The sequence below is a fragment of the Fistularia commersonii genome, chromosome 6 (assembly GCF_037954325.1).
Source record: "Fistularia commersonii isolate RoL2024-O1a breed Wild chromosome 6, RoL_Fcom_v1.0, whole genome shotgun sequence".
Classification (NCBI taxonomy): Eukaryota; Metazoa; Chordata; class Actinopteri; order Syngnathiformes; family Fistulariidae; genus Fistularia; species Fistularia commersonii.
The window spans coordinates 7,752,476-7,778,724 of NC_141289.1; the positions used below are offsets into that span (position 1 = coordinate 7,752,476).

At 48.6% G+C, this 26,249-nt stretch overlaps 1 protein-coding gene across 3 annotated transcripts in view; it reads left to right on the top strand.

Moving 5' to 3' along the window:
• The window catches only part of xirp2a (xin actin binding repeat containing 2a), a 63,006-nt gene extending 37,009 nt beyond the window's left edge, over window positions 1-25,997 (top strand). For all 3 annotated transcript variants that reach the window (XM_086147920.1, XM_086147921.1, XM_086147922.1), the window contains 8 exons: window positions 3,498-3,664; window positions 10,574-10,717; window positions 12,592-12,675; window positions 12,846-12,912; window positions 13,201-13,304; window positions 13,667-22,925; window positions 24,031-24,164; window positions 24,259-25,997. In XM_086147920.1, the coding sequence (XP_086004046.1) occupies window positions 3,498-3,664; window positions 10,574-10,717; window positions 12,592-12,675; window positions 12,846-12,912; window positions 13,201-13,304; window positions 13,667-22,925; window positions 24,031-24,125 (9,920 nt within the window). In that variant the 3' untranslated portion in view covers window positions 24,126-24,164; window positions 24,259-25,997. The remainder of the gene's footprint in view (window positions 1-3,497; window positions 3,665-10,573; window positions 10,718-12,591; window positions 12,676-12,845; window positions 12,913-13,200; window positions 13,305-13,666; window positions 22,926-24,030; window positions 24,165-24,258) is intronic.
• Window positions 25,998-26,249: the final 252 nt, after the last annotated feature.

The window sequence follows — 26,249 nt, forward strand, 5'->3', positions numbered from 1 at the left end:
TTCCATCACTGGTTTAAAAAACATTAGTTTTTTTGACAATTTTGCAACATCATTAGTAATTAGGGGCGAGCTTCGTGTCACCCTCAAATCTTGAGAGTTCCATCTTGCCAGCGGATTGGTTCATTTATCCGACGTTGACTTTGACAACTTGTTTCTGAATCCGAGCTCTGACACATGATTGAGTGTTGGCTGGTGACACGGTGCTCCCTCGCATTAGCATGCAGCTATTTCCTGCGGCGAAGCTAACGTAACCGATCCGTGCGCTCATACGAAGCTAGCATCATTGAGCTGTGTGCTCATGCTAAGTTAACGTTACTAGCCTGCGTGCTTGCATGAAACTAAAATTACAGACCCAACTGCTTGTATAAAGCTAAGGTTACCAACCTATGTGAATGTGCATGGCTTACAAGCTGACCTGTGTGATCACACTAAACTTACATTACTGACCTGTATGCTCATACAAAGCTAACGACGCCGACCCAAGTGCTCGTTCAAAGCCGACATTAATGGCGTGCCCTCGTACAAAGCTAAGATTACTGACCTGCGTGCTCGAATAAAGCTAATGTTACTGACCTTCGTGCTCGTACAACCCTAAGATTACCAACCTCAAACCAGTATAAAATTACCAGAAGTGACCTAAATGCTAACCTGAACATGGTAACGGGGGGCGAAGGAGCGTGCAGACCCTTCATCATGAAGTCCAAAGAACAGTGTTTCCGTTTCGACTTCTTGTATTTAAATATCCCGTCTAACGGCATAGCCTCACACATCGTGCTATCGCTTTGTCAGCAAAATATATCCCACTGTGACTCGAAATGTTCCGCTGTCCAAAATAAAGTATAATTAAAATAAAAGCCCTTGTAATAATCAAATGAGAATATTGATCTTGTTGTCTTCAAAGATGTTTGCTTGGAAAATATGATTTGTTGACATCCGCTTCTTTATCAAAAAACACAAACCTTATTTTAGCCTCCAGATTCGATGCGAGACGCTGTTCACGAAAACAAACAAATAGAAAACCCCCTCCATTGATCACTTTGTCTGACCTTCTTCCCATGAGCGGATCTACCGATCCTGCCTGCATGAGCTCCACCGTGATCGATTCATACGCACGGTGTGTTATTGGGCTTTCACAGCGGATTGATGACTTGCGGCTTGAATCATTTTGTTTTAATACCTTGATACTTCGATCGAAACTTCGGGTTTTTGTGCATGGGGGCACGCGTAAGTGGCTCGAGGGGGATTTTCAACCCGGCAGCCAAACAAGAAAGGCGTACGCCCGATGCCAGGCGCTAAATCTGTCCCTGTTCCGCAGAGTTCTACATCACCATGGAGACGTAACTTCACACATTTTATTTGCATTCAAGAGTTTTGGCTCCCCGCTGAAGGTTATCGTCTTTGAGCGAAAATCACGCGCGCGACGAGACAAGATTCTGTATAGTCTCCCCTCAAATTTCCTTACCACCAACATGAATACTCAGATTTACTCTCCAGCACACTTGCAAACTTTCTGGCGCCAGTAACCCTGTCAAAATGTCAAATGTCAAAATTCTGCGATTGCTACGCTGCCAGGATGTAGCCACGGCCAATCGAGGCGGACGCATTTACAGTATTTCTTTGGTGTGGATTGAAGAAGTGATGATATAAAAGCTTGCAGAGCCGACACAGATTCAAATTCAGTATCAAAGCAATCTTAAAAATGGGAAAGTTCCCAACATATCAACATAGGTGCGCTGTAAATTTTGTAATAATCCCGTGAAAGGCAACTCCGGAGTGTCCCGAGGTGAACAAATAACGAGCAAAAATAATTTCTATGCGGGGTCCTCTTTCATCCCACGATGCAGTCGCCCAGAGATAGAGAACGCACCAGCAGCTGAAAGGTCCGGCGTGGGTGTGCGCCGAGCCAAAGCAGATTTCTCTGTTGCCTAATGATGCTTTGTAGCGCAGAAAAGTCAAATGTAGAATCAATGGTCATTTCTAATTGGTCGTCCGCGGGGACGAAGAGTCGCAAACCGGCTTTCGGTGATGTATGAGCGTTCCGCCTTCGCTCTGTGTCAACATTTATTACGGATTGTTCGCCTCTGGGAATATCCTTATTGTCTATAACTGAGCACTTATCTTAATTAAAAAATGAGACCCATTAGCGTCAGAGTGACAGGAGTTTTCTTCTCGAGCGAGGAGAGATCATGCGAACTTCTGATCCACGTGTTTGTGAGAATACGGCGTTATTGTGTAGCGTGACGTCAGGGTGCTTGAAACAGCCAGATGGAAACCATCTTCAACAAGGCTACATCTGGGATGACAATAAAGAGCCCGTTTCAAAGAAAGAAGACTGGCACTTCAATTTGAGAGCCGACATTGATGTTTTGAAAGCGGCGAATTGTTAGACCCTCTCGCTGCAAGGCGGAAATGTCAACCATGGGGCTGTCGCGCAGCAGCAAGAAGGTATCCAATATTGGGAACCTTTCTGTGGGGAGTCTCCATGATCTCCCCGTGACTGCCGGGGGTTCTTTGAGTTCCTCCCACAACCAAAACATACAGGATTCACTGGAAACTCTAAATTGTTGAAATGGGTGAATGTGAGGGTTAATGGTTGTATGTTTCTATATGCCATGTGAATGAACAAGTGAACGCTTACTTGTCTCTACATCAGGGGTGGGCGTTTATTTTGGCCACATTTCTTATATAATTTTTATGCGCAGGCCAACAATAATTTTTTGATTTCTGACCTAAGCAGATGCTGCATTCATAGATTTTACTATGTTCCGTGCGGGGGGGGGGGGGCAAAATGATAATTGGAATTTTATTTTTTATTTGGTATTTCATTACAACTTTGAAATCATAAATGATCATATAAATTTACCGACATTATTTTGCATGTAATCATCCATACAAAATGAAACAAAGGGAAAAAAATAAGGGGTTTCTAAATTCAATATTGATTGAAAATATTTATTAAAATAGTCAAAGTACATAATTTGGCGGGCCGGATAAAAAAGCAAAACGGGGCGATGTGGCCGTAAAATGCCCACGTCTGCTCTACATTATGTGTCAATGAGGGGATGAATGGTTATTTATCTCTTTATGGCATTTGGATGAGAGAGTGAATGACTGTATGCCTCTATATGTGGCCCTGTGATTGACTGTTTTGCTGCAGGGTGAACCCCGCTTCTCGCCCAATGAGAGCCGGCCCCTGCACCACAGTGTCCCCTCGTGCAGAATATGACGTGGCGTATATGACAAATGAATGAATTGCAAGGATGTTGTGTTTGAAAATGGGACGACGCGATAGTTTAGCATTAAAAATACAACAAAAGTCGTCCTGACATGAAACAGCATCGACAATAAAAAGTCACTTCCTGGCGATACACCGCCAGGAGAACAACGCAACTTTGAAAACACACCATGTCAGCATGGGCTATTTATTTTCATACGGTCATGTCTTTATGCTGTGTGTGTGTGTGTGTGTGTGTGTGTGTTTGTTTGTGTTGCTGCAGACATCGCAGGAAGACCCAAGTCGGACGCTTCAGAGGGCGGGGCTAACCAGGGGAACAGGGCCGCCGCTGCCGAACAGGAAGCCGAGCCGGTGTCGGTGAAGGAACGTCTGGCCATGTATCAGGCTGCTGTGTCCAGCAGAGAGAGCGGCGCTTCCTCCTCTGCAGCGGTAAGATGATACTTCCACACGGACGTGACAGATGGCGGGGAGGAAACGCAGACAGCCAAGAGCCGCGGACAGTGATATATCGACCGAGTCATGTTTTCATTAAAGTGGTAAATTGATCATGTATGATTGGCATTTCTAATATTCATAACCAAATTTTAGTCATTTAATCCCCCCGCGCCCCCACGCCCCGGAGAATGAAATGGCCGTTACTGGAAACTGTCCAGCCCGTGGGCTTATGCGAGTTTATTTCGCCGTGTTTCACGAGGTCCCGAATTTGGGACAGGAAGCCACAACCTCCGGAGGGTGAATGTGAGTCCGTGAGATACCGTCCCAGCTGGGCACCACGGGAAATCTGCCTGACATAAATAACGCAAATCGGCCCGATTCCACAAACCGGAGCCTGGATCTGTGCCGCCGCTCAACCCCTGGACACTCCATCTGCCAGTTTTGCTGAACTTCATTCTGACAGACGGTTACTTCTCAGATAATAGCTTTCCATTGAAACCCCCAAAGTGCGCCACTTAAAAAGAATGCATGTTTTCCAATCAAGCAAATCGTACATTTTTAATTTTTTGATTTCTGATCGAAGCAGATGTTGGATTCAAAGATTTTACTCTGTTCCGGGGTCAAACTCGGTTTCAGGAAGAAGCCTCCTCCAGGAGGAACCTTTTAGCTTAGCATTCCCACAGGCAGTGAGGGACACTCCTCTCTCCAAAACAAACCACCGAAGAGGGAGACGACACGGACAACATGGAAGTGATAACTGCCACAACGTTCATGGAATGATAACCATGGACTATCAGATGAGTTGGAGTGTTTTTATCTTTTTTTATCTTGTAGCTATTTGCTAACTCCCCACGTAATTTGAGCCAACATGTAACACTGGAAACCCCTCTGGCCTGGAGAGTTTGGACGTCTTTGTTGCCTTCTGTCCATTTCGTCCCAAGAAAACATCTGACCAGTGACCAGGATATTTTTTGTGAAAATGGCGCTGCAAGAAGTATTTGTTTGTGGGTGTGTGTTATGAGTTCTTGTGGAACCGCTAATAAGACCCTGCCTCCGAGTAGGAGCTGAGATAGCTTGTTTCTGCGTTCAAGGAACTACAAAAAGTTCTTACGGTACTAAAGCTGCTAATGTGGAAATAAACGTATTGTTACATGCAGCCAAGCACTTCCTGTCAGCGGACAGAAGGGAAGCACAGAGATCCACTAATTGTTTTAATTGCATCCGTGGTGAAAAGAAAACAAAAAAAATGCTACAGCTCAGCATGTCAGCAGACCATCACACCTTATTTGTCACTTCCTTAGAAACACAAAAGCGTGGCTGGGTGTTCCAGGGTTACATCTACAAAAAATAAAAAAAAATGGTCAGTGGTGCCGCATGCGCTGTATAAAGCCAATAATTCAAAGTTGTGAGCACTTCAGCCGAGGCCATTACGTTCTCTCAGTTTCAACAGAAAATGCTCTGTCCTCATTAAACATCTGAAGTGATCTGCAGCAATGACAGGGATTCCAAGAAGCCTGATGTTTCACCTAAAAGCAACATTTGGCACAGATCGAACAAGGCTTATGATACACTTCTTGTGACAAATGTGTCTGATTATTATTAGCGTTATTATCATTATTATTAGAAGGCCCCTGGTTGGTTTCCCACAGGTCGCCTTTCTAGACGTGTGAATGAGAGAGTGAATAGTTGCATGTCTCTATATGATGTATAGATGACAGAATGAATTGCTGTATATTTGAATAGTTGGTTTTTACTATGTGACACGAGAGGGCGAATTGTCGTATGTCTCTATGATATGAAAATTGCAGTTTGCCTCTACATGACCTATGAATGAGTGAGTGAATGGTTGTATGTCGCTATATGTGGCCTGAGATTGATCCACGGTGAACCCTGCCTCTCGCTCAAGGACAGCTGGGATCGTCTCCAGCCCCCCTGGCAACCCTGAGTGCACGATAAGCAGTATAGATAATGAATGAATAATTGGATGAATAAGAGTGTTATCAGTATTAGTGGTGTTAGTAGTCGGCTTTCCTGCTGCAGGGCCGGAGCTGTCAGAGGATACACTTGTCATAAAATCATCGATGGGTCATTGATGAGTTCGCAAAACGTGATAAATCTGTCACTGGTGTGTTGAAAATGCGGTATTTCGCTTCTCCGCTGACCTCCACGCATCCAGAGAAACTGAGTCCGTTCGAAAAATCCCAGAGGGAACGCACGCTTAAGGTTGTTTTAAGGTTGTTTGCATATTAATATATTGCAGCCGCGCTGAGGGGGAATAAACAAAAGCGGTGTCATAGAGTGTGTTGCCTCCCTGAGATTAGCTGAGAGCAGCTGCTGCTCTGTTCGACGGCTATTTTTATCCCTGCCTCTGTCATCAATTTATCTTCTGCGCTGTTATTGATATCTGATCCGTTATTGTTTGGGCGTCTGAAACGTAATCAAGCTCAGGGCATTCGCCTCTTGAGAACTTCACAAAGCTAATTTGAATTCAGGAAACCGTTCAGTCGAAACCGGACGGAAACTGGAACCGCGTGCGTAAGATGCAAAGGATTGTCGATCGATCGCAGAAAAGCGATTGATTACTTGTACCGCTAGACCCTTGTTGCTCCAAGGTTGCATTAGCTGACATGACCTCTGCAGGCAGCCTGGTCAGATTTCAGATGAAACGGAAAGCCTGAAAAATGCAGAGTGGGGCTGCAGTTTAATAATGATAATCCTGTTTTAATTCAATTATCACTTCCGCCTCACAGCGAGAAGGTCCCTGGTTGGATTCCCACAAGGGGCCTTTTTTACGTGGAGTCTCCATGTTCTTCCTGCCTGTGCGTTGCGTTCCTCAGCATTCCCTGGGTTCCTCTCACAGGAGGTTCACTGCAGTTTATAGTTTATCCAGACATGTGAATGTGAGGTGGAATTGTTGCATGTCTATGTGACGTATGAACGAAGGAGTGGATGCTTGTATGTCGTTTTATGATGTGTGGATGACATGGTGAATGGTTTTATGTTTATTTTTGGCCCCAAGATCGATCCAGGGTGAACTCTTCCTCTTACCCAATATCAGCTGGGATAGGCTACCCTGTGACCTTTAGTGCAGGATAAGTGGTACCGATGATGAATGAATGGATGAATTGATATTAATGGTTCAATGCCTCTCATTTACCTATCTTCTATTCTCGGACTTAATAACCTAACACCATCTGGAGCCTTTAAGCGTCGGCCGCGCCGCACCCTAATGATTTGGGGGGAAAAAAACAGCAAAGAGGCGGAACTCGAGATAAAGTACGCAAAGTAATTGCTCGCTCCTCCGCAGATTCTCCGCTGGTCACGGGTCTGCATAGCAACTCAGTCGCCGAGGGTCTCCTACGCCCCCATTCCACTGTCGATGGGAGTTGTTAAAATAATGCGGTGCCTTTCAGACGGTGCTAAAATTACCACGTAGCACCGCCTCGATGGGCTTGCCATTTTTTTTTTTCTCTAACAACGCATAATTATCCTTAAAATAGCAACCGTTGCACAAATAATTGCTGCGCGTTCCTTTCATGACGGCCAAATAACAGAAATGGCTGAGCCAGATACGGTTGCCAGCCAATGCCAACAAGACTCTCAGGATCATCTTATCCCACCTTGCTTCTGTAATTCCCGGCCGGGCTGCACGGCAACCTCGGCTAATAGTTGGTGTTAGGGCTCATGCGTTGCCCGCCGACAGCTGCATATGTGTGTATGTGCAGGGTGTTAGACAAGCTGCCAGGCAAAAAAACTGCAGGGGGGTAGAATTTTGTTTTTCCTGGCTACCTTTTTGGCAGCTGTCGTCTGCACATCCTTGCACAAGTGACAAGGCGCTCAAAGATAGCAGGGGTGTAATCCATCCGGCAGCCTCTGTTTTTTTTTTTTTTTTCCTCCCCATCGATAACCAGTCACAGTGATTAAACGTCTTTATCCTGAAGCTTAATTTCGGCGCTCAGGGACGAGAAATTAATTGGGATCGGACAAAAAAAACCTGTGTTTCTCCTCCCATTATTTGATTCAATGGGAGAATATGCCTCTTGTATATCAAGTTCTAGGCCTCAGAAAGGCCCGGCTCGCTAGAAGTAACTCGAAAAAGCCACGTGGAAGCAGTCCGCACGCAAAGCATGAAATATTCATCCCTCCGTGTTCTATTTTCAGGTTTGATTTCCACTTATTTTCGGGCCGGGACCGTCCTGAAGGGGTGGCCAGAGTAAATAACGGCCCTGCCAAGTCGTGACGGAGCAGAAGGACAGCAGGCTCGCTGACAAAGTGAAACTCGGGCCTCATAAATAAACCCCCTCTTTTCTTATTGGATTTAACGTGTAAAGGCGCATTTCAGATCTAGACAATCGTCGGTCCCTCTCTTTCTAAAACATGCCCTTTTGACCCACTATTGGAGCTCAAGAGAATTCCATTTCATACGTGGAAGTGGTTCGTCCATGGATTCAACCCCTCTGCTCCCGCTCAGTGATGTTTAGAAGAAGACATTGATGCCTTCTCATATAATATAGGACATTTTTGGAGTCGACGACGACAGGGAGCACACACATTTTAACGATCTGCGTGATTTAGCGCCAAACATTCCTTAATTTAGCGCTTTGTAATCTGATTCCTCACCCTACTGTGAAACCGAAGGCCCCGAACTGGTCTGGTAACCAGAGGTGGTCAAGCCTCTAGACCAGGGTGGGCAAACTTTTTGGCTCAGGGGCCGCATTGACTTAAAATTTGACAGACGGGCCGGGTCACCACAGGATAGGATGCATATAAAAAAAAACACATTTGTTAACAGTACATATCAGACTGACATTTGCTTTGAAAATAAAACAATCTTGATTTTGAAGGCTCTGACGTTATCTTGCATTTCATGCACAAACCAGTTTTTCCCTCGTAGCTTCACATCAGGTTATTCATGAGTGTCAGTATGTCCGCAATAAAGGCTATATCAAAAGGCTATATCAGCTCAGGAAAATTCTCAAGTGGCTCCAAAAATGAAATAATCTCCTGTCTTAGCTCCCACATTCATTGATCTAATCATTCAATCATTCACACCAAGTACCAATTTTTGGCGGGCCGGATTAAAACTACCAACGGGCCGGATGTGGCCCGCGGGCCGTAGTTTGCCAACCCCTGCTTGAGAACGTTTGTATGTAGGTGCTCATGTAACATACAAGTCGGAGTTATAGCTTAATAGCGAAGGTAAAACGTATTTCATCTTGGACAAACTCATTAACCCTAATATTTATCTTCATATTAAAGGGGTCGAAAAAGCGGCCTAAACGAAATATCGCCAAGCTCAGATCTGCTGACAGAGATCCTCACACATGCGTCGGTGGCATCGACATCCTTCTATCCCAGTTGCCCACGAAGGGCGTCCAATGTCTTCATATGTCAGTTTGAACATATGAACATATGAACATATGAAGAACTGCTCTGTTGTGGTTGTTGAAAGTAAAGTTGAAGATGCTCCTCCTGTGAGGTGTTTGCGCCCAGGATTTCCGCCTCACAGCCAGAAGGTTCCCTCTTGGATTTCTGCACTTAGACAGAAAGTCCTCGATTAATATATGCATTGTTAGGGTTATTTAATAATATGTTGAATAGAGGAAAAAAAAAAGCTAATACGCTCCCTGTCCCAAATCACAGATTTAGCTATCGGTTTAACTCGACGCCCGGAATAAATTAGATTTAGAACTGCATGTAGATTCCTGGCACATAATGGAGTCCTTATGATAGGAGTTCTAATCTGAGGCGAACAGGATGGAAACAAATCAGCCCTTTTCCAAATGTCAAAACATTCATCTCTACCGAAGCAACGTTTCCGGGGCTTCTTTCATTGGCCGCCGTAAAATGTAATTATCGAAACACATTAGAGGTATAAAAACGCCTGCGGTTACGGTTTCCTCTTCTTCTTTTTTTTTCTCTTTCCACAACGGCCAAACCCAAGATTTGAAAATGAAAAGACGGAGATAAGAGACGCGGTCGTCGGCGGCGTCCTCCATTTTTTAACACACCTCACTTCAGATGACAGCTATTGATTTTGCGCGATGTCCGCGGTGCCGTCGTACGCCGGAGTGTCATATCGATAAAGGAGCTCGACGGAGAACCCGAGCTTTGCTTCAATAACTGGGGAATTGCATTTTCCCACCCCCCATTTGCATTAGAAAACCGAGACGGCCACATTCACGCAGACACACATGCGGGACGTGGCTCCGGGAGCTTCACGTATATTGCAGTTTTCAGGGAAGCTATATGCAGCAGGAGAAAAACCCTCTACATTAATGTTTTATTTGGAAAGTAATTGACAATCCCAAAAGGATATTACACGTTCAAATGGCAAGCGAGTGTTCTCGGCCCGACCTCCGCTGGGCGAGGAGTGCATTTCCCATTCTGATGATATTCAGAGACTTCTTCTTCTGCTTCTTCTTCTTCTTCTTCTTCTTAGAAGAAGTGGGTAAAAGGTCGTGGTGTTTTCTATTTTCTTTTTAGGTCATAATTCCTTCTGAAGCTCAATGATACATACTGAAAAGCTTTTATGCTCCATTGTGGTGCCTAAACCTGAAAGGCTTTATCTTCTCCTGACGTTTCCTCAAAGATGGGATGAAAAATGAACGGCATTAAAGTTAGACATTCCCTATCTTGCCTTTTGTATTTCTCAAGTTTTCCCGCTTACATAAGCACAGGAAAAGGACAATTAACTTGGTTTTGATTCCGACAGGTGCATCTCAGAGATATGACATTTATCCAGTGTGTCCTGGGATTATCTCAGTTTTCTTCTCCTCTCTGAAGCCTGCAAAGGATCCCAGCAATATCAACAAGCCCCAGCGGCGCCTATAAAAGCATTAACTTAATGCTATTGTGCTCAACTTAGTATTAACATCGTCTTCGTATTCTTTCCGCCGGCAGATGATGGATGAGTCGGAGGCCTGCTCGCTGCCTGGTGGCCTGGCCAGTGTGAAGAAGCAGTTCGAGAGCCAGGAGTTTTCCTCCTCCGCGACCTCCTCTGTGTCCACCTCCGCCCAGTACCACTTCCAGCAGAGATCCGTCCAGGTGAGAATCCCGAATCCGCTGTTTTTTCGTCCGAGCTTCGACGGCAATGTCGCAGCTCTGCCATTGCTTTTCAAGTTGAAGACTGAACCGGTAGACGGGGATTTTATCTTGTCATAAAAGCAATGAATGCGAGGGTAGGGAAAAAACTTCAAAATCTGTCTCATTATCAAATAACTTGCAGTTGCTATTGTATAATATACTGCTCAAAAAAATAAAGGGAACACTTGAACAACACAATGTAACTCCAAGTCAATCACACTTCTGTGAAATCATAGTGTCCACTCAGGAAGCAACACAGATTCATTTTGACTTGTTTTAAGGACATTACATCAAAGTTGGATCAGCCTGGAGTTTGTTTTTACACTTTAATTTTGAGTGTGATTCCTAATCCAGACCTCCATGGGTTGTTGCAATTGATTTCCATTGATCATTTTTGTGTGATTTTGTTGTCAGCACATTCAACTGTGTAAAGAGCAAAGTATTTCATGAGAATATTTCATTCATTTAGATCTAGGATGTGTTTTTTAAGTGTTCCCTTTATTTTTTTGAGCAGTGTATATAACAATGTGAGCTTTATTTCAGGCGCATGTCGCTTTTTGTGGACACTAAGCTCTTTCAACCAACGTTTGTCATTTTTATGTTCCAATGAAATCTCAACGGTAGCCTCGGGTGGCACCTCTCCGATTGGAAGGTTGTCGGTCCGACATTCCCGGTTCTTCCTGCCTGCATGTCAGAGGATCCTTTAGCAAGACACGGAACTGCCCCACTTGCTCCCGATGGAAGCCTTAATGGTTCCCATCCCCGGGTGCTTGTCGTGTCCCGGTTAGGTCCTCTCATTGCAGCTCTGTTGGGGATTGGGTGAACGAAATCCATCGAAAAGCGCTTTGACACCACAAAGTGTGGACGACGCTCTACAAGTGCGAACCGTTTTGCGTACCCGTCCAACAGTTTGTCACTAATTTGAGAATAGATGTGTTTTTCCACCTTCATTTACCACTTGACAAACCTTGGAAGCTATATTTGATGATGTAACACACACAAACACACGCACAAGCCCTATTTTTAAACAACAGTTAACTTTTTGTCGTCACGGTTACCCCAAAAAGACCTTGGATAGCAATTTGTTGTAACGGCATCCAAGCCAAGTCAGGTCAAATCCCCCACTCACCGTTCATTCCCTGGAAGCCGAGTGGATCCGCCGAGCATACCGGGATCTTGCTGAATGCTAAATTTTAGCGCTGAGGCGAAATGTCGAAGTCTGTTTGATCAACTTCTGGCTTCCCTCCGTTGGAGTTCCAGCTGTAACACTAATATCCCAGGTCTGTTTCATAACCGGTCGCGCATCTAGAGAGATGTTATTACCCTGACGAAGTGGTTTTGCCAGTAATTCCATTTCGCGTGTGTCTTTCATGTTAACGGTGGAGGATACAACCTGAAATACCGAAATTTCTCTTTCATCTCCTTTAAATTGCATTAATCTCACCGGGAAAAATTGCTGATGTCGTTTTGTTCGGGCACTCTTACCCTATTCCCATCCCCATACCGGAATTCTTTCTTTTTTAGCAGAATTTAAAATGTGGTTGTTCCCCGGGAAGCAGTGCCATAATGAATAAAACATCCATAACCAACCGCAGGGGTGGTTTATGATGCTTTTAAATATATATATATATATATGTGTGTGTGTGTGTGTGTGTGTGTGTGTGTGTATGTATATATATATATATATATACATATATATATATATATGTATATATACATATATATATATATACATACAGGGGTGATAAAACCATATTTTGTGTTTGTATGTGTTTCACAGAGGGATTTGGATTTTTTTTTTTTTTCTTAATCATTCCAACTGTTTTTTCATATAGGAGATGTCCAGCTCGTCGGAGGTGACGGTGAGAAGCAGCGTCCGCGAGGTGGCCCCCACCGCCATCTCCTACAATCAAAAAGAGGTAGTCACCGTTGCTGTTTGAATGGAATCCCCCAACTGACTTTTTCGGTTTAGCCCAATTATGTTATGTTCAGCCCAGTTATGTTAACCTCATTACAAGCCTTTTATTTCGCTAAACGAACTTCAGCCGGAGCCGGCATTTTTCACGGTTTGCCATTATCTCTTTTGCAGGTGATCCGGGATCAAACCGTCCACCATAGCAACGTGGCCAGCAGTCATGGTCACTGTAACGAAACAGGTTTGCACATTCCTGCTTGTGTCCTGCGTATTAATGATGGTAGCGGGCGAATAAGGAATAAGCTATGAGACGACATCGGCGTGCAGCTGATTCCCCGTTCGGGACGAGGACGTAAATCTAATCCGTTAAAATATTGGAAAGTGGAAATTGGGCAGTCACTGCTGCATGGTTTCACAAAATGAAAACTTTTTTTTTTTTTTTGCATAATGAAATGATTTATGCTTCTTCCATTCCTCCCGAGCTCTCCCGGTGCAGATGGCTTAATGAGTCGTCTTGTCTCTAATTCAGTTATGATCGTTGGAGGAGAAGACCTACCAAAGGTCTCCACTCACGCTTTGAAGCAGCATTATGAAAAGACCATCGAGGAAGCGGCGCCGGCGAAGGAAATCAAGGTAACGATGTCGCGTGTTTATTGAAATGCATTTTTCGTTTGCTTACTTTTAATAAGGTATAAAGAGCCGCTTCGCAAAGTCATCTGAAGGAAATTGTTTGTAATTTTGAACGCGCGTATCCATGAGGACCACGCTGGCAAAATAGAGATGTTTTATGTATTTTTTTGTTTCATTTGCATCCAAATTAGGTTTGTGTTCCTTTTTAGGTTTCGGAAAAAAAAAAAAAAGCTTATTTTCTTGTTTGTACAAACATCTCATTTCCCTTGTGGCTCCTTAAGGATTTCTGTTTTTCCTTGTAAAATCCCCCCCAAAAAAAGCCGCGCTTCTCTGTCCGTCTTTTCACACTCGCTTGTGAACCACAGGTTGATGTGGATTTCAGCCAGTTTCAGTGGACATCTGTAAACCAGTCGTCCAAAACATCGGCGACGACAGGCAACGAGGGCTCCTCCGCCGTTCAGACCGCCGCTGCCTCGAACGCGTCCTCCTCGGCGACTCTCGAGGTCGATTTTCCTCCCCCGCCGCCACAGGAGGTCCCAGAGTACGGCGCCACCCCTCACGCGCTAGCCACCCAACACAAGAGCACTGTGGACAAAGAGCAGTACTTTAAGCACAAGAGCATTGCCGAGCTGAAGCGTCTCTACAAGCACATTCACCCCGAAGTGCGCAAGAACCTGGAAGAGGACTTCTTGAGTCAGCTCACGGAAGAAGACAAGAAGCGTTTCCAAAGTGAGGAGATGATGGGCGAGGTTCAGCAGGCGCGCTACATGTTCGAGAACGACGCCAACAGCAGGAGCTCCAGTCCGGACCGGGAGTCCGTGGAGTGGGAAGAGATTCTCAGAGGGGAAGTGCAGTCCATGCGCTGGATGTTCGAGAACAAGCCGCTTGACGAAATCAAGGACGACACCCCGGATGAGGAGGAGGAGGTGAAGAACATCGCTCAGCAGGAAATCATAGCCGGGAAGGATGTGAGATACACGGCTTGGATGTTCGAGACCCAGCCCATGGACACCCTCGGGTCGGAGATTCGCGATTCCACCGAGGAGTCGCAGAAACTGGCCGATCTGGCGAGGGGGGACGTCCGCACGGCCACGTGGCTTTTCGAGACGCAGCCGCTCGATTACCTCAACAAGATCTACCAGGAGGACGAGCAGGACGGAGGCGGCGTCAGGCGGGAGATCACGGGAGGCGACGTAAAAACCGCGAGGTATCTGTTCGAGACCCAGCATCTGGATTCCCTGGGCAAAACGGAGACCATCGAGGAGAGTCACTTCCTCAGCTTGAAGTCGGAGCTGGAGGAGGTGAAGGGGGACGTGAAGACCACGACTCGTATGTTCGAGACACTGCCCATGTGCGTGATCAGAGGGGATTCGGGGGAGATGCTGGAGATCACCACCATCCGCAGAGAAGAGACCGAGAAGGGAGACGTGAAGACCTCGCGCTGGATGTTCGAAACCCAGCCTTTGGACACGATCAACAAAGACCTGGCCAACGTCAAGCTCATATGTGGTATCTCCATGGAGGATAACGTACAAGGAGGCGTCAATAAAGGCAGATGGCTTTTTGAGACCAAGTCCCTCGACACCATCAAGGATGAAGAGTGGGAGAGCTCACGGAAGCAGAAGGAAGAAATAATCGGCACTGATGTGCGAAGGCACTGTCTGGTCTTTGAAACTCAGCCGATGGATTCTCTGAAAGACAACGCCAACGCCAGGCCGTCAGACGCCGAGGTGATTATGGGCGGAGACGTTCGGTCTGCGAGACATCTGTTTGAAACCGTTCCGATGGAAGATCTGAAAGAGCTCCCTGAAGTGGGGAAGCTTCAGAAAACTGTGGCGTCTGAGGAAGAGAAGGGTGACGTGAGGCATCAGAAGTGGATCTTTGAAAGCCAGCCGCTGGAAAGCATACGGGAAGAGAAGAAGGAGATTACGAGGACCGTGAATGTCGAGGATCTTGACAATGTAGATGTGACCAATTACAAGGAAAAGTTTGAAACGATGGATTTAAGCAAATGCGATGGCACGACGAGGATTCAGGTGGAGGGCGTCACAAGCGGGTCCGTCAGATCGAACAGAGATCTCTTTGAATCCTCGCCTATGTACGCCATGCAAGATAGCTCCGGCCACTACCACGAAGTCAAGACCGTGAGGCGGGAGGAAATCGTGAAGGGAGACGTGCGCAGCTGCAGGTGGATGTTTGAAACGCGTCCCATCGACGAATTCGACGAAAGCATCGACAAGTTTCAGATCATAAAAGGCATCTCCAAACAGGAAATCGAGTCCGGGGATGTCAAAACCGCCAAGTGGCTGTTCGAAACCCAGCGGCTCGACGCCATCAGATCTTTCAGTCGTTCGGAGAGCGAAGAAACCCAAACTCGGGACGGCGCCGAAATCGAGAAAGGGGACGTGAAGACGTGCAGGTGGCTGTTTGAGACGCAGCCAATGGACGCGCTGTACGAAAAGGTGGAAAAGAGCGAGGCCGACGTCGAGGAGGTGCAAAAAGGCGACGTCAAAACGTGCACGTGGCTCTTCGAGACCCAGACCCTCGACAACATCCGCGACCACACCGAGTCCGAAACCGAGACCATTTTGAAAACGTGCACGGTGAAGCAAGACGACATCCGGGGGAAAGATGTGCGCCTGGCCCGCTTCCTCTTCGAGACGGAGAATCTGGAAAACATCACGGGCGAGAGCAAAGGCACTTTCCGAACGGTCACGGAAATCGACATCGAGTCGGGCGACGTCTCCAGGAAGAAGTACATCTTCGAGAATCGCTCTTCGGACATAATGAGCTCCACCTCCGAAGAAATGATGCAGAGGCTGAAGATGCGGCAGGCCGAAGATATCCAGCGGGGCAACGTGGGCAACTGCACTTGGATGTTCGAGAACCAGCCGATCGACGCCATCAGGGACGAAGCCAACGAGGTAAAGGAAACCCGTACCGTCACCGACGTCCGGGGAGGCGATGTCGACAAAGGCCGCTTTATTTTCGAGACGTACTCTCTGGATCAAATTAAAGAGCAGACGGCCGAGACGGATATCTCAAAGCTCACCGGTATCTTCAGAGACGACACAGAGAGAGGGGATGTGAAGAATTACACCATGATGTTTGAAACCCAGCCGCTGTACGCGATCCGCGACAAAGAAGGGCATTACCACGAGGTTACCACCGTCACCAAGGAAGAAGTCCTGAGAGGAGACGTGGTGGGCGCCCGCTGGCTCTTTGAGACGAAACCATTGGATTCTATCAGAGATTCAGAGGAGGTCTATGTTATAAAAGCCGTGACCGAGGAAGGCGTCAACAAGGGCGACGTGAGCTCCGCCAGATGGAGGTTCGAAACGCAGCCTCTGGACGAGATTTCGGAGGAGATAAAGATAAGGTCGAAAACAGTCGAGGACATCCGAGGCGGGGACGTGAAGACGAACAAGCAGAGGTTCGAGGCGGATGAATCTTCTCAGAAATACATCAGGACTGTAAGCGTGAGCGAGATCCAGAAGGGGGACGTCAGATCTGCCACCTGGATGTTCGAGACGCGCGCGATCGACGAGATCCACAGCGAGGGCGCCGAGTACGACGGCATGGAGCGGGTGACCAAAGAGGAAGTGACGAAAGGCGACGTCAAAAGGTCCGTGTGGCTCTTCGAGAAGCAACCGCTCGACAGTATCAGGGAGACCGACGGCACGGAGGTCGCGGTCGCCAAGGAGGAAATCCCTCAGGGGGACGTGAAATCGACCACGTGGCTATTTGAATCGACGCCTTTCCACGAATTCAACGAGAGCAGCGTGGAAAAGACGGAAATCATCGGGAAAAGCATCAAAGAGACTCTCCAGGAGCTCTACTGTCAGAAGATGGTGGACTCGCAGGGCATACTGATCGAGGCGGACGAGATCGGCGACGTCCGCATGGCCAAGTATAAGCTGATGAACCAGGAAGCCCCGGAGATCCAGAAGGAAGAGGTGATCCGGGGGGATCTGAGCAATATCATGATGAATCTTCTGAATCGCAGGGAAACCACAGAAAGGGGGATAATCATCGACAAAGAGGAGCGGGGACACATCAGCACAACGGTGGAGCAGCTGCTTAATCAAGAAAAGGGAATCAATGTGGAGAAAGAGGAAATTATCCGCGGTGACATTCAAGAAGCCATAAACAGCCTGCTGAAGAATGAGGGTTCCTGCAAGCGTGGCATTTTGATTCAGGAGGATGAGAAGGGAGACGTGAGAATGACAATCTACTCCCTGTTAAACAAAGGGGAGAGGGCCAGCACGGAAAAGGAGGACATCGTTCAGGGCAACGTTAGTAAAACGCTCCTTCGTCTGCTGTCCAACTCGGAGACGGAAGACTCCAAGAAGATAAAGATAGAGGACACCGAAAGGGGAAACGTCAGCTTCTACAGCACGTGCATCGAGTCCGGCGCGCTGGATTACTTGAGGCAGCTCCAGTACGAACCGGACGAAGCTCCGGAGACGGTGACGAAGGAGCATATAATCGGCGGGGACATCGAGGAAACCAAGATCTTGCTTCGGAGGAACCAGCAGGAGATCGGTCGCACAGTGGCGGAGGATGACATACTGCCCGGTGATGTGAATAACATTGTTAAGGTCTTTATGGCCGAACCTTCTCTGACCTACCGAAACCTCCAGAAAGAGGACATCGTAAAAGGCAACCTGAATGCCGCTTTGGATTTACTGACACAGGCCGTCAATCAGAAAGTGGTAATAGAGAAGGAGGAGGTGGTGAAAGGCGACATACCCGCTACTTTGAAGTATCTGGAGGAAGCTCAACATCAAGCCAGAGAAGTAGAAAAGCCAGAAATCATCAGGGGAGACATAAGAGGGGCTCTCGAGTCGCTGGAGAAATCCTCGAGCACAAAGGCGGAGGCGACTGTCGAGGATTTAGTGGCGGGCGATATCAAGGGGACCCTGAAGTCCCTGGAGGAAGCGAAGCAAACCGTTAAGGGGGTGGAAAAGGAGGAGATCGTCAAAGGGGACATCCATACCGCCATGCAGAGTTTACACGAAGCGTCCGGCGACAAGAAGGTCTATCAGCATCAAGTGAGCGAACAAGGTGACGTCAGAGCCACCATGCGGGTCTTCCTGGAGCCCACGACTTCCCCGAGATCACAGCGGAGGGGGAGCGTCGAGGGAGACGTGAAGACGTCAATAAAATCCCTGTACGATGGGCCGGAGGCGACGCAGGTGGAGAAGGAGGAAGTCGTGAAGGGGGACGTTCAAGGGGCAATAAAGAGCCTGATGCAGAGGAAGCAGTATTCAAATCCTAAACGGATGTATTCTTCCAAGAAAGCGAAAGTAGCCGTGAAAAATCCATTAGCCGTAAATCAAGTGGCGCGTGAATGCTTACAAGAAGCTAAGAGCGAGAGTGTAACGCACGCCGATGCCACCCCCACCGTGAAGAACCTCTCCCAGAGCGGTGAGTCACAGAAGCACACACAGAGGCACAGCCAGAGTAAATCGGTGAAAACACAGGTAATAACCCAGGAGGAATCCGTGACTGTAGGCAAAACAGACAATACCACCGAGACGTCTCGACATATGAGCACGAAGGAGCAGAAAGAGAGAGCTTCCCCTCCACCAAAGATGCAACCTCCTCGCCCGTCTATCATGGAAAAGAATAAACAAACGGCTAATTACGACCAAACGGAGAAGAAAGCAGCCGACGTGGTCGCGGTGAAGGAGGTGCAAAATGCGTCTCGGACGAATATTTCAAGCAGGCAAACGTGTGAGACCAAGACAACGAAACAGGTGCAGACCACAGTCACCCAGCGAACGGTTGTGCACGAGCAGAGCGCGACGGCATCGGAGCAAGCGTCCACGTCTCAGAGGCGAGCGGAGGGGACGGCGCTCGCCCAGGCGCAGACCGTCAAAAACGTGAAGAGCGATTGTCGTAATCTTGACGTGAAAGTGAAGGGGGCGGTTAATAAGGGGAAGCCGCAAATCCACTTACCCCCTCCGCCCCCCTCATCGCCACCTCCGCCCTCGGAGTCCGAGCTCTCCCTCCCGCCTCCGCCGTCTCCCGTCCTGGAGGGTCCAACATCCGACCCATCCATCATGAGGCAGGACAGCGACCTGCCACTTCCGCCGCCGCCTCCTGTCGAATGCGTTAAGTCTGAGCCGGAATTCTTCCCTCCTCCGCCTCCCCTTCCGCCGGACTCTTTATCTAGCCAAGATTTTCTCCCTCCGCCCCCTTCGCAGCAGGAGCTTTACGTCGTACCCCGGCAGTCCCCTGCCGCAAAGCCGGCGAGACCCACCGGCAAGCCTTTGTTCAAAGTGCCGGTGCAGCCGGAACCGCCGAGACTGACGCAGATCAAACCAAAGTGGCGGAAAAAGTCGCCGACTCCCGCACCCGCTCCGCCTCCGCCTCCGCCTCCGCCTCCGCCTCCTCCACCTCAGGTCGCCCCCGACCAAGAAACATCGGCGACCAGGAGCCAGGAAGCCAGCGTCCGCGAGAGTAAGGAGGAAACGGCGCGGCAGATTGAAACCAAAATTCGAGTGAAATCGGAAACGAGCGCGGCGGCCGACTCCAAAATACCAAGGGTCCCGACCGGGCCAAAGGAAAGCTCGCAACGGCAAAAAAGAGTGTTTGTTCCCCCCGTTAAATTACCTCCGACCCCCGAAGCCACGGCGGCGCCGAAGCCAAGGCCGTACGCTCGCAAATTCAAAACCCCCCTCATGCTCGCTGAGGAAAAATACCGGCAGCAGAGGATGGAGAAAGATGAAACGGAGAGGAGCAACGTCACAACTCCCACTTCTCCGCCGCTGAATTTACAAGAGCCCCCCTCTATTCCCAGTCCTCAGCCCTCCGTGCAGCAGGAGTCTGAGACGACGGTGGCCTTGGAGTCGACAAAAGCCATCGCAGAAGAAGTGAAAAAGGCTCCCCGTGAGGAAATATCGGCGCAGGACGCCACGTTGACAAAGAAGACCACGAAGACGCCCACGAGCAAACCTGTGATCGCGGTCATAAATAAGAAATCATCTACTGGATATTCAAACATTTCCACAGATAAAGAAAATGTACCTCACAAGAGCTTCTCGGAAAAAGCGCTTTCATCCGCCGATGTAATTACGAGGATTCAAATCGCCCCTGAACCGAAGAGTCAGGCCTCATCCGTTATCAAATCCCATCATGAGGCTACGAATAGTGAAGTCCAGTCATGCTCTAATGCCGTCACTTCTTCAGTCACGGAGCAGCGGCAGTTTATTAGGAAATCCAGTTCCAGGTCTATCACTGCCACACAGAGTGCTGTCCAGGAAAATGTAAATCCTCAAAGCCAGGCGCCAGTCGTACCGAAAGCCGAAGATGTGAAGAATATTAATGCGTCTCAGACACAAGAGGGGAAAATGCCTCCCTCTCAGCCCACTAAAATTCCAAAGGTAGCTCCGAGTTTCAAGGTGAAAACATTCAAGATGCCGACGGAGAAAAAAGAGGGGAAATGTGACACCCCGGGACAAAAAGAGGCGATGAAAAGCACGATGCACACGCGGCAAGAGAAGAGTAGCGTGTCGCAAAGGAGCGAAGTCAAAGTGAAGCAGGAAAGGAGCGAGCAGACGTCAGCCAGAACCGAGGGGACGGCAGACGTGACTCTAACGGAGAAGCAAAGTCAGGTGATCCCTCCTGCGAAGGAAGCCGAAGTGCAGCTTCAAATAAAGAAAGGAAAGAATGTGCTGAGGAGCGAGAACAAAGTACAACTGTCACCGGCAGTTACAGTTTTAATGCCTATAGAAGCCGAGACATCTGCGGCGGCTCCTCAAGGACAAGGCCACGTATCCCACATTCAGCAGTGCGTGAAGGCAGAGCACGTTCAAAGGCACAAGGAGGTGGTTGTGACCGAAAGCGTCGTGCGCCAGAGCCTCCAGAAGCAGGAGACCGTCCACGTGCAGAAACAGCACGTGAAGCAGCAGCAAGCGGCAGAAGCAACTAAGATGCAGATAAAGGCCAGTAAGTTAAAAGAGGAGCCCAAGGATGCGTCCGCGAAAGAGACGGCTGGAGGGACCCGTTCCGACAAAGTCCGTTCTGAAGAAGTCTCTGATTTGGAAAAATGTAATGTCATCCAGAAGCTGCTCGTTCAAATAAAAGAGCTCGAGGGCACGCCGAGCAAAATAGACTCGAACGCTGTCAGGACGATTATAGGCGATCTCGCTGACTGGGTGATTGGCTCGGACGAGAAGAGGAATCTGTGCGAAATTGCCAAACAGCAAAGCAAGAAGAAGTTGAAAGAGATGATGGGGTACGTGAGGAATATTTGTCAAGCTAAGCTACTCTTCTTGGAGGCAGCGGAAGAGGAGAAAAGGGAGCAGAAAGAGGAGCTGCCAGCTCCGCCGCCAGTGCCCCCGAAGCCAGAGAAGAAAGTGATCGACGGAGCAACTGCGAAGACCTCAAAAGTCAGCATTGGCTCATCCAAAACTGAGAGAAAGGTGGTGGAAGAGAAGAGGTGTCTGCAAGAGACCAAGAAGCATCGGGAGCTCGGCGAATCAGCCGATCAGAGGGTACGTTCCCCGCTGGCGAGCATTCGCACCCCTTCGCCCACCTTCATCAGTATAGAATCGAGGAAGATAGACTCGCCTCTCAGAGTGACCCCGTCTCCTCCGCCATACGCGTCCATGGGGACTCCGCCGCCTCCTCCTCGTAAGTCTTACGTGGCCAGTCCCGCCGACAGCAGGGCTACGCCGTCGCCCACATTGAGCCGTTCGGAGAAGCTGATAAAACTGAGGGACACCACCCCGAAGCTGACGACTCCTCCGCCCCTCGCTGGGGACAAGGAGCAGTCGTACCCTTTCGGGGACAGGGAGACTCCCACAGAAAGAAGTGAGCAAGGCCTGGTGGATGTTGCAGAAATGGTGGACTCCATGACGACCGTCAGGGACAAGAAGTCCTTCTTTGAGGACGCGCAGAAGGCCGAGGTGAACAAGACCTACAGTCGGAAGGATCCCATCGACATCCCGGAGCGTCTGGGGCCTGACACTGAGGAAGTTGCTGTGTCTGTAGACCTTCTGAAGGAGGACCTCCCAAAAGTGGACTTGTCCAAGCTGGTGAATAGATTTGAATCGCCCCAACCAAAGGTCTACACAAGGAAAGAACCCGTCGTCATTGCAGAGAGGCTGGGGAGCGACACCGAGGATCTAGAGGCCGAACCCCAAACCCTGAGAGCAGAGGACATCTCCACGTTCAACGTCAAAGCCATAAAGGACGTGTTTGAGACCGGAGAGCACGGTTCTCAGGCCGCCAGAGAGCTGAGAGAGCAAATCGAACGAAGAGAGCCCGTCTCGGTCCACTCCGAGCCGCTGGTTCACACCGAAGCGACGTCGGTCACCGAGCAATTCTGCTCCATCGACGATTTCGGAAACGTGACGAGCGAAAGCAGGAGCGAGACGCATTCTGGGAGCTCCCTGACTCGAGGCAATCCTCCGTCCTACGCCGACGTGGTGAGAGGGCGAGTTCCGACGGTCACCGTCGCGCCGGAAACCGCCGCCGCCGCCGAGGACCTGCTGAGAAACTTTCAGCAGTCGTGGGCCGAGAACCAAGGAGTCTTCCAGAACCTGGGTTTCAGTGTCACTGAGCAGAGGACGTCACAGACTGTGACGCATCAACAGGAGACTGTCCTGATGGGTAAACCCAGCTCTGCGGCATGAGGATACTAAACAGGCTTGACGGTGTGTTTAGCATGCTCTGTGTGTGAGGTGTGAAGGCACTGACTGCACTTTGTGGAAAAAAAAAAAAAAAAAAAGGATGCGTTGATGTCGGTTCCCCGGTGTTATTTATGTGTGGTGACGTTCGCTGGCAGCTCGTCATTTAGGGAGATTCACACATTTTAATATTCGCCACTGTTTATTCGTGCTTTTGATGTGCAAGGCTGACAATGACGCTAACATATTGAACTAATATTTCTCATGTTTGGGGTTTTTATTGCACCGCAGCAGAGATGTGTCTGCAGTGCCGCCGGCAAGAGGAACAATATTTGTGATGAATCTGAAAACGTAAAATGAAAAGAAAATCTCTCCCGATCCCTCAAGCAAACATTTCTAACCAGACTCAATCTGAATTGATACAAGACATGCTGACGCACTTCTTTAGTTTAAACAATCCCCATCCCCCTCACACACACATAGATAGATATTATTACATTAATATAAATTATTCATTCATTTCATATCCATACCGCTAATCCTGCATTCAGGGTTGTTACGGTGCTGGAGCCTATCCAAGCTGTCTTTGGCGAGACGCGGGGTTCATCCTGGATCACGGGGTCACATATAGAGACAAAAGGCCATTCATTCTCTCGTTCACACGTTCTATAGAAACATACAAGTGTTCTCTGTCTCGCAAAATCAGCAGTTGAAGTCCTCATTTCCCTTGCAATGAAAAGGAGTTGAAATATAATCTGTTAATACTGATCATTTTAGATGTATTCCAGCCCTGACCCCCTTTGCACACGCCCAAGCCTCCGCAACCTTTAATAGAAACTCGTCCTTGTTATTTTGCATCGGACCGAACACAAGAAATAAACCCTCTTTGCTGAGCGAAGTAAGGCAACATTATGTAAATCGGACTCGCAGCCGCAGACTTTGCTGCCAAGTGCTAACTAATTATGCACTAAATAAAATAGTGCCGGAACAAACAGTGAAAGTGAAAGAGGCGCCGGTCTGCTTGTTAAAGGTCGGCATGTGATCAAAGTGATTTATTATGCTAACGTTTCTTGTTTGTTTTTGTGCAGAAAACTCGAGTTCCAGAGTCCGAACTGTGCAGGGCGTGTCGGAAGAGGGTCTACCCCATGGAGTCATTGATTGCAGACAAACAAAACTTCCATAAAAACTGTTTCCGCTGCGAACACTGTCAGGGCAAACTAAGGTAAGGGCCTGCTCGCCAGAGCCGCCGCCGCCTAGTCGCTTCCTGTCATTGAAACCTCTTTTTTTTGGTTGTTTTTTTTGTTTTTTTGCGACAGCCTTGGCAACTACGCCTCTCTCCATGGACGAATGTACTGCAAGCCACACTACAAGCAACTGTTCAAGTCCAAAGGCAATTACGACGAGGGGTTTGGACAGAAACCACACAAAGACCAATGGGGTAACAAGAACCCGCACACTTTGGCTGAAAAGACTCCAGTTAAATCGCCGTCCCCCGAAAAGAAAGTCCCAAGTTCAAGATTTTGCGCCTCTCAGAGCCCATTCGCTCCCCAGGATAACAACACGAGTTTGAGTATGGATGAAAATAAAAAGCCCACGAGCAAAATTTCCGTCGTTTGGCCTCCTCAGACAGACTCACCCAAGAAATCCTTCACTATCGAAGAAGAATTGAAGCTGGTTAAGCCGTCGTGGCCCCCGAGAGAGGAAGCGACTCAGGAAAATGAACTCCTGAACGAGCCAGCAAAGAGCAACAGTCCCACGGCTGAGGTGTGGAATGGATCCCAGGACTCTGTGCATACCCTTGTAACCGAGGGTATGGAAGAGGCCGAAGAGGCTTCACCCAAATATGAGACCTTGCCCCTCACCGAAGAGCCAGCGGACGTTAATGAAAGTCAGGAAACCGAAGAGCTGAACGCACCGGGGGAGCCTGAAATGGCGTCTGAAGTGCAAGTGGAAGAGAAAAGCGAGGGTGCCGACGGAGGCGGGGCGGGATGCGTGGAAGAGATGGACAGAGACACGAGGGAAACGAGGGTAGAGGAAGGGAATGAACATGAAGGACACATGGAAAGTTCTGCGGTTGGATGGGTTGGACAGGAGGAGATGGATAAGGGGAATGACGGCGACGTGAAGAACGGGGAGTTGTTGGACGCCTTGATAGATGAAGGGGTGATGGAGGGACAGCCACTGACGGCAAACACTAATCATAATAATAATAATAATAATACCAGCCAGACCCTCTTTGACAATGATATCCTCATTCAAAGCTCCTCTGAGGATGGAGCCACCACGACGGATCTCTTGCCCAATGATCAGTGCGAAGTGTCTGACTGGATGCCGAGGGAGGTGCTGCAGCTGGCGCAAAGGGACGACGCCTTCGTCCTGGCGGCGGCCAAAGATGCCGAAGCCACCGCCTCGGGAGCTTCCCGGGGTGAGGCGGCGGAACGGCAGATGAGCGCGTCCAGCTTCCTCGAGGATATCTTCGCCAGTTTGAGCACCAGCAGCTCCAGTCTGCTCTCTGATCTGAAGTCCGACATCTTTGAAGGACCCACCGCGGAGGCGGCGCCGCCGTCAGCGCTGGATGACCTCATGGATTTGGGCGCGGAGCCGAGGGGAAGCGGCGGCGTTTCTCTGTTTGCAGACGACGACATGACAGTTGAGGAGCAGATTAAGAGAAACAGGCACTACGACGAAGATGACAGCGACGGCTCCTGAATGGCAGCCCTTCTCACCTTCTAATCCGGCAGTATTGATCTCACATTCTGAATTCCGCATTGCGTCCATGGAGAGACGAACTCTTCTCACTTTATTTGATTTTTTACCACACTTTTCATGTCCACACGCTTATCCAGATGTTTTCCGATGCTGATCCCGCGCACCCGGTGTGCGCAGGAACGTGGATATTTGTTAACCAGTGCGCGTATCTGTTTTCTCTGACTTTGAGGAAGTATATTTTCAAATAATATCGTTTTCTTATAAGCAGTGTCCTGAAACAGGCGTTTCCTGTATTTCTATTTCTGTTGCCTGATCTGGTTGAAATAAAGCTTCGTGAACGGACAAATGTACGACTTTTTAATCCGCAATCGCGGAGATGTGGTTATGGAACTCTGCTGTACCACATCCGAGCTGCTGATCTACGTCTCACCTGAACAACACTCTCCGGCCCAGGTCTCCTTGGAGATAGCTGTATTGATTTTCACTGATCTAGCTAGTCTGTTGTTGGGGTTACAGATTCTCCCATTAGGCTTCACCCCAGACAGATCACCCTCCTGTTTAAGCTACCGCCGGAACATGTGGACTGGTACCAGTCTGC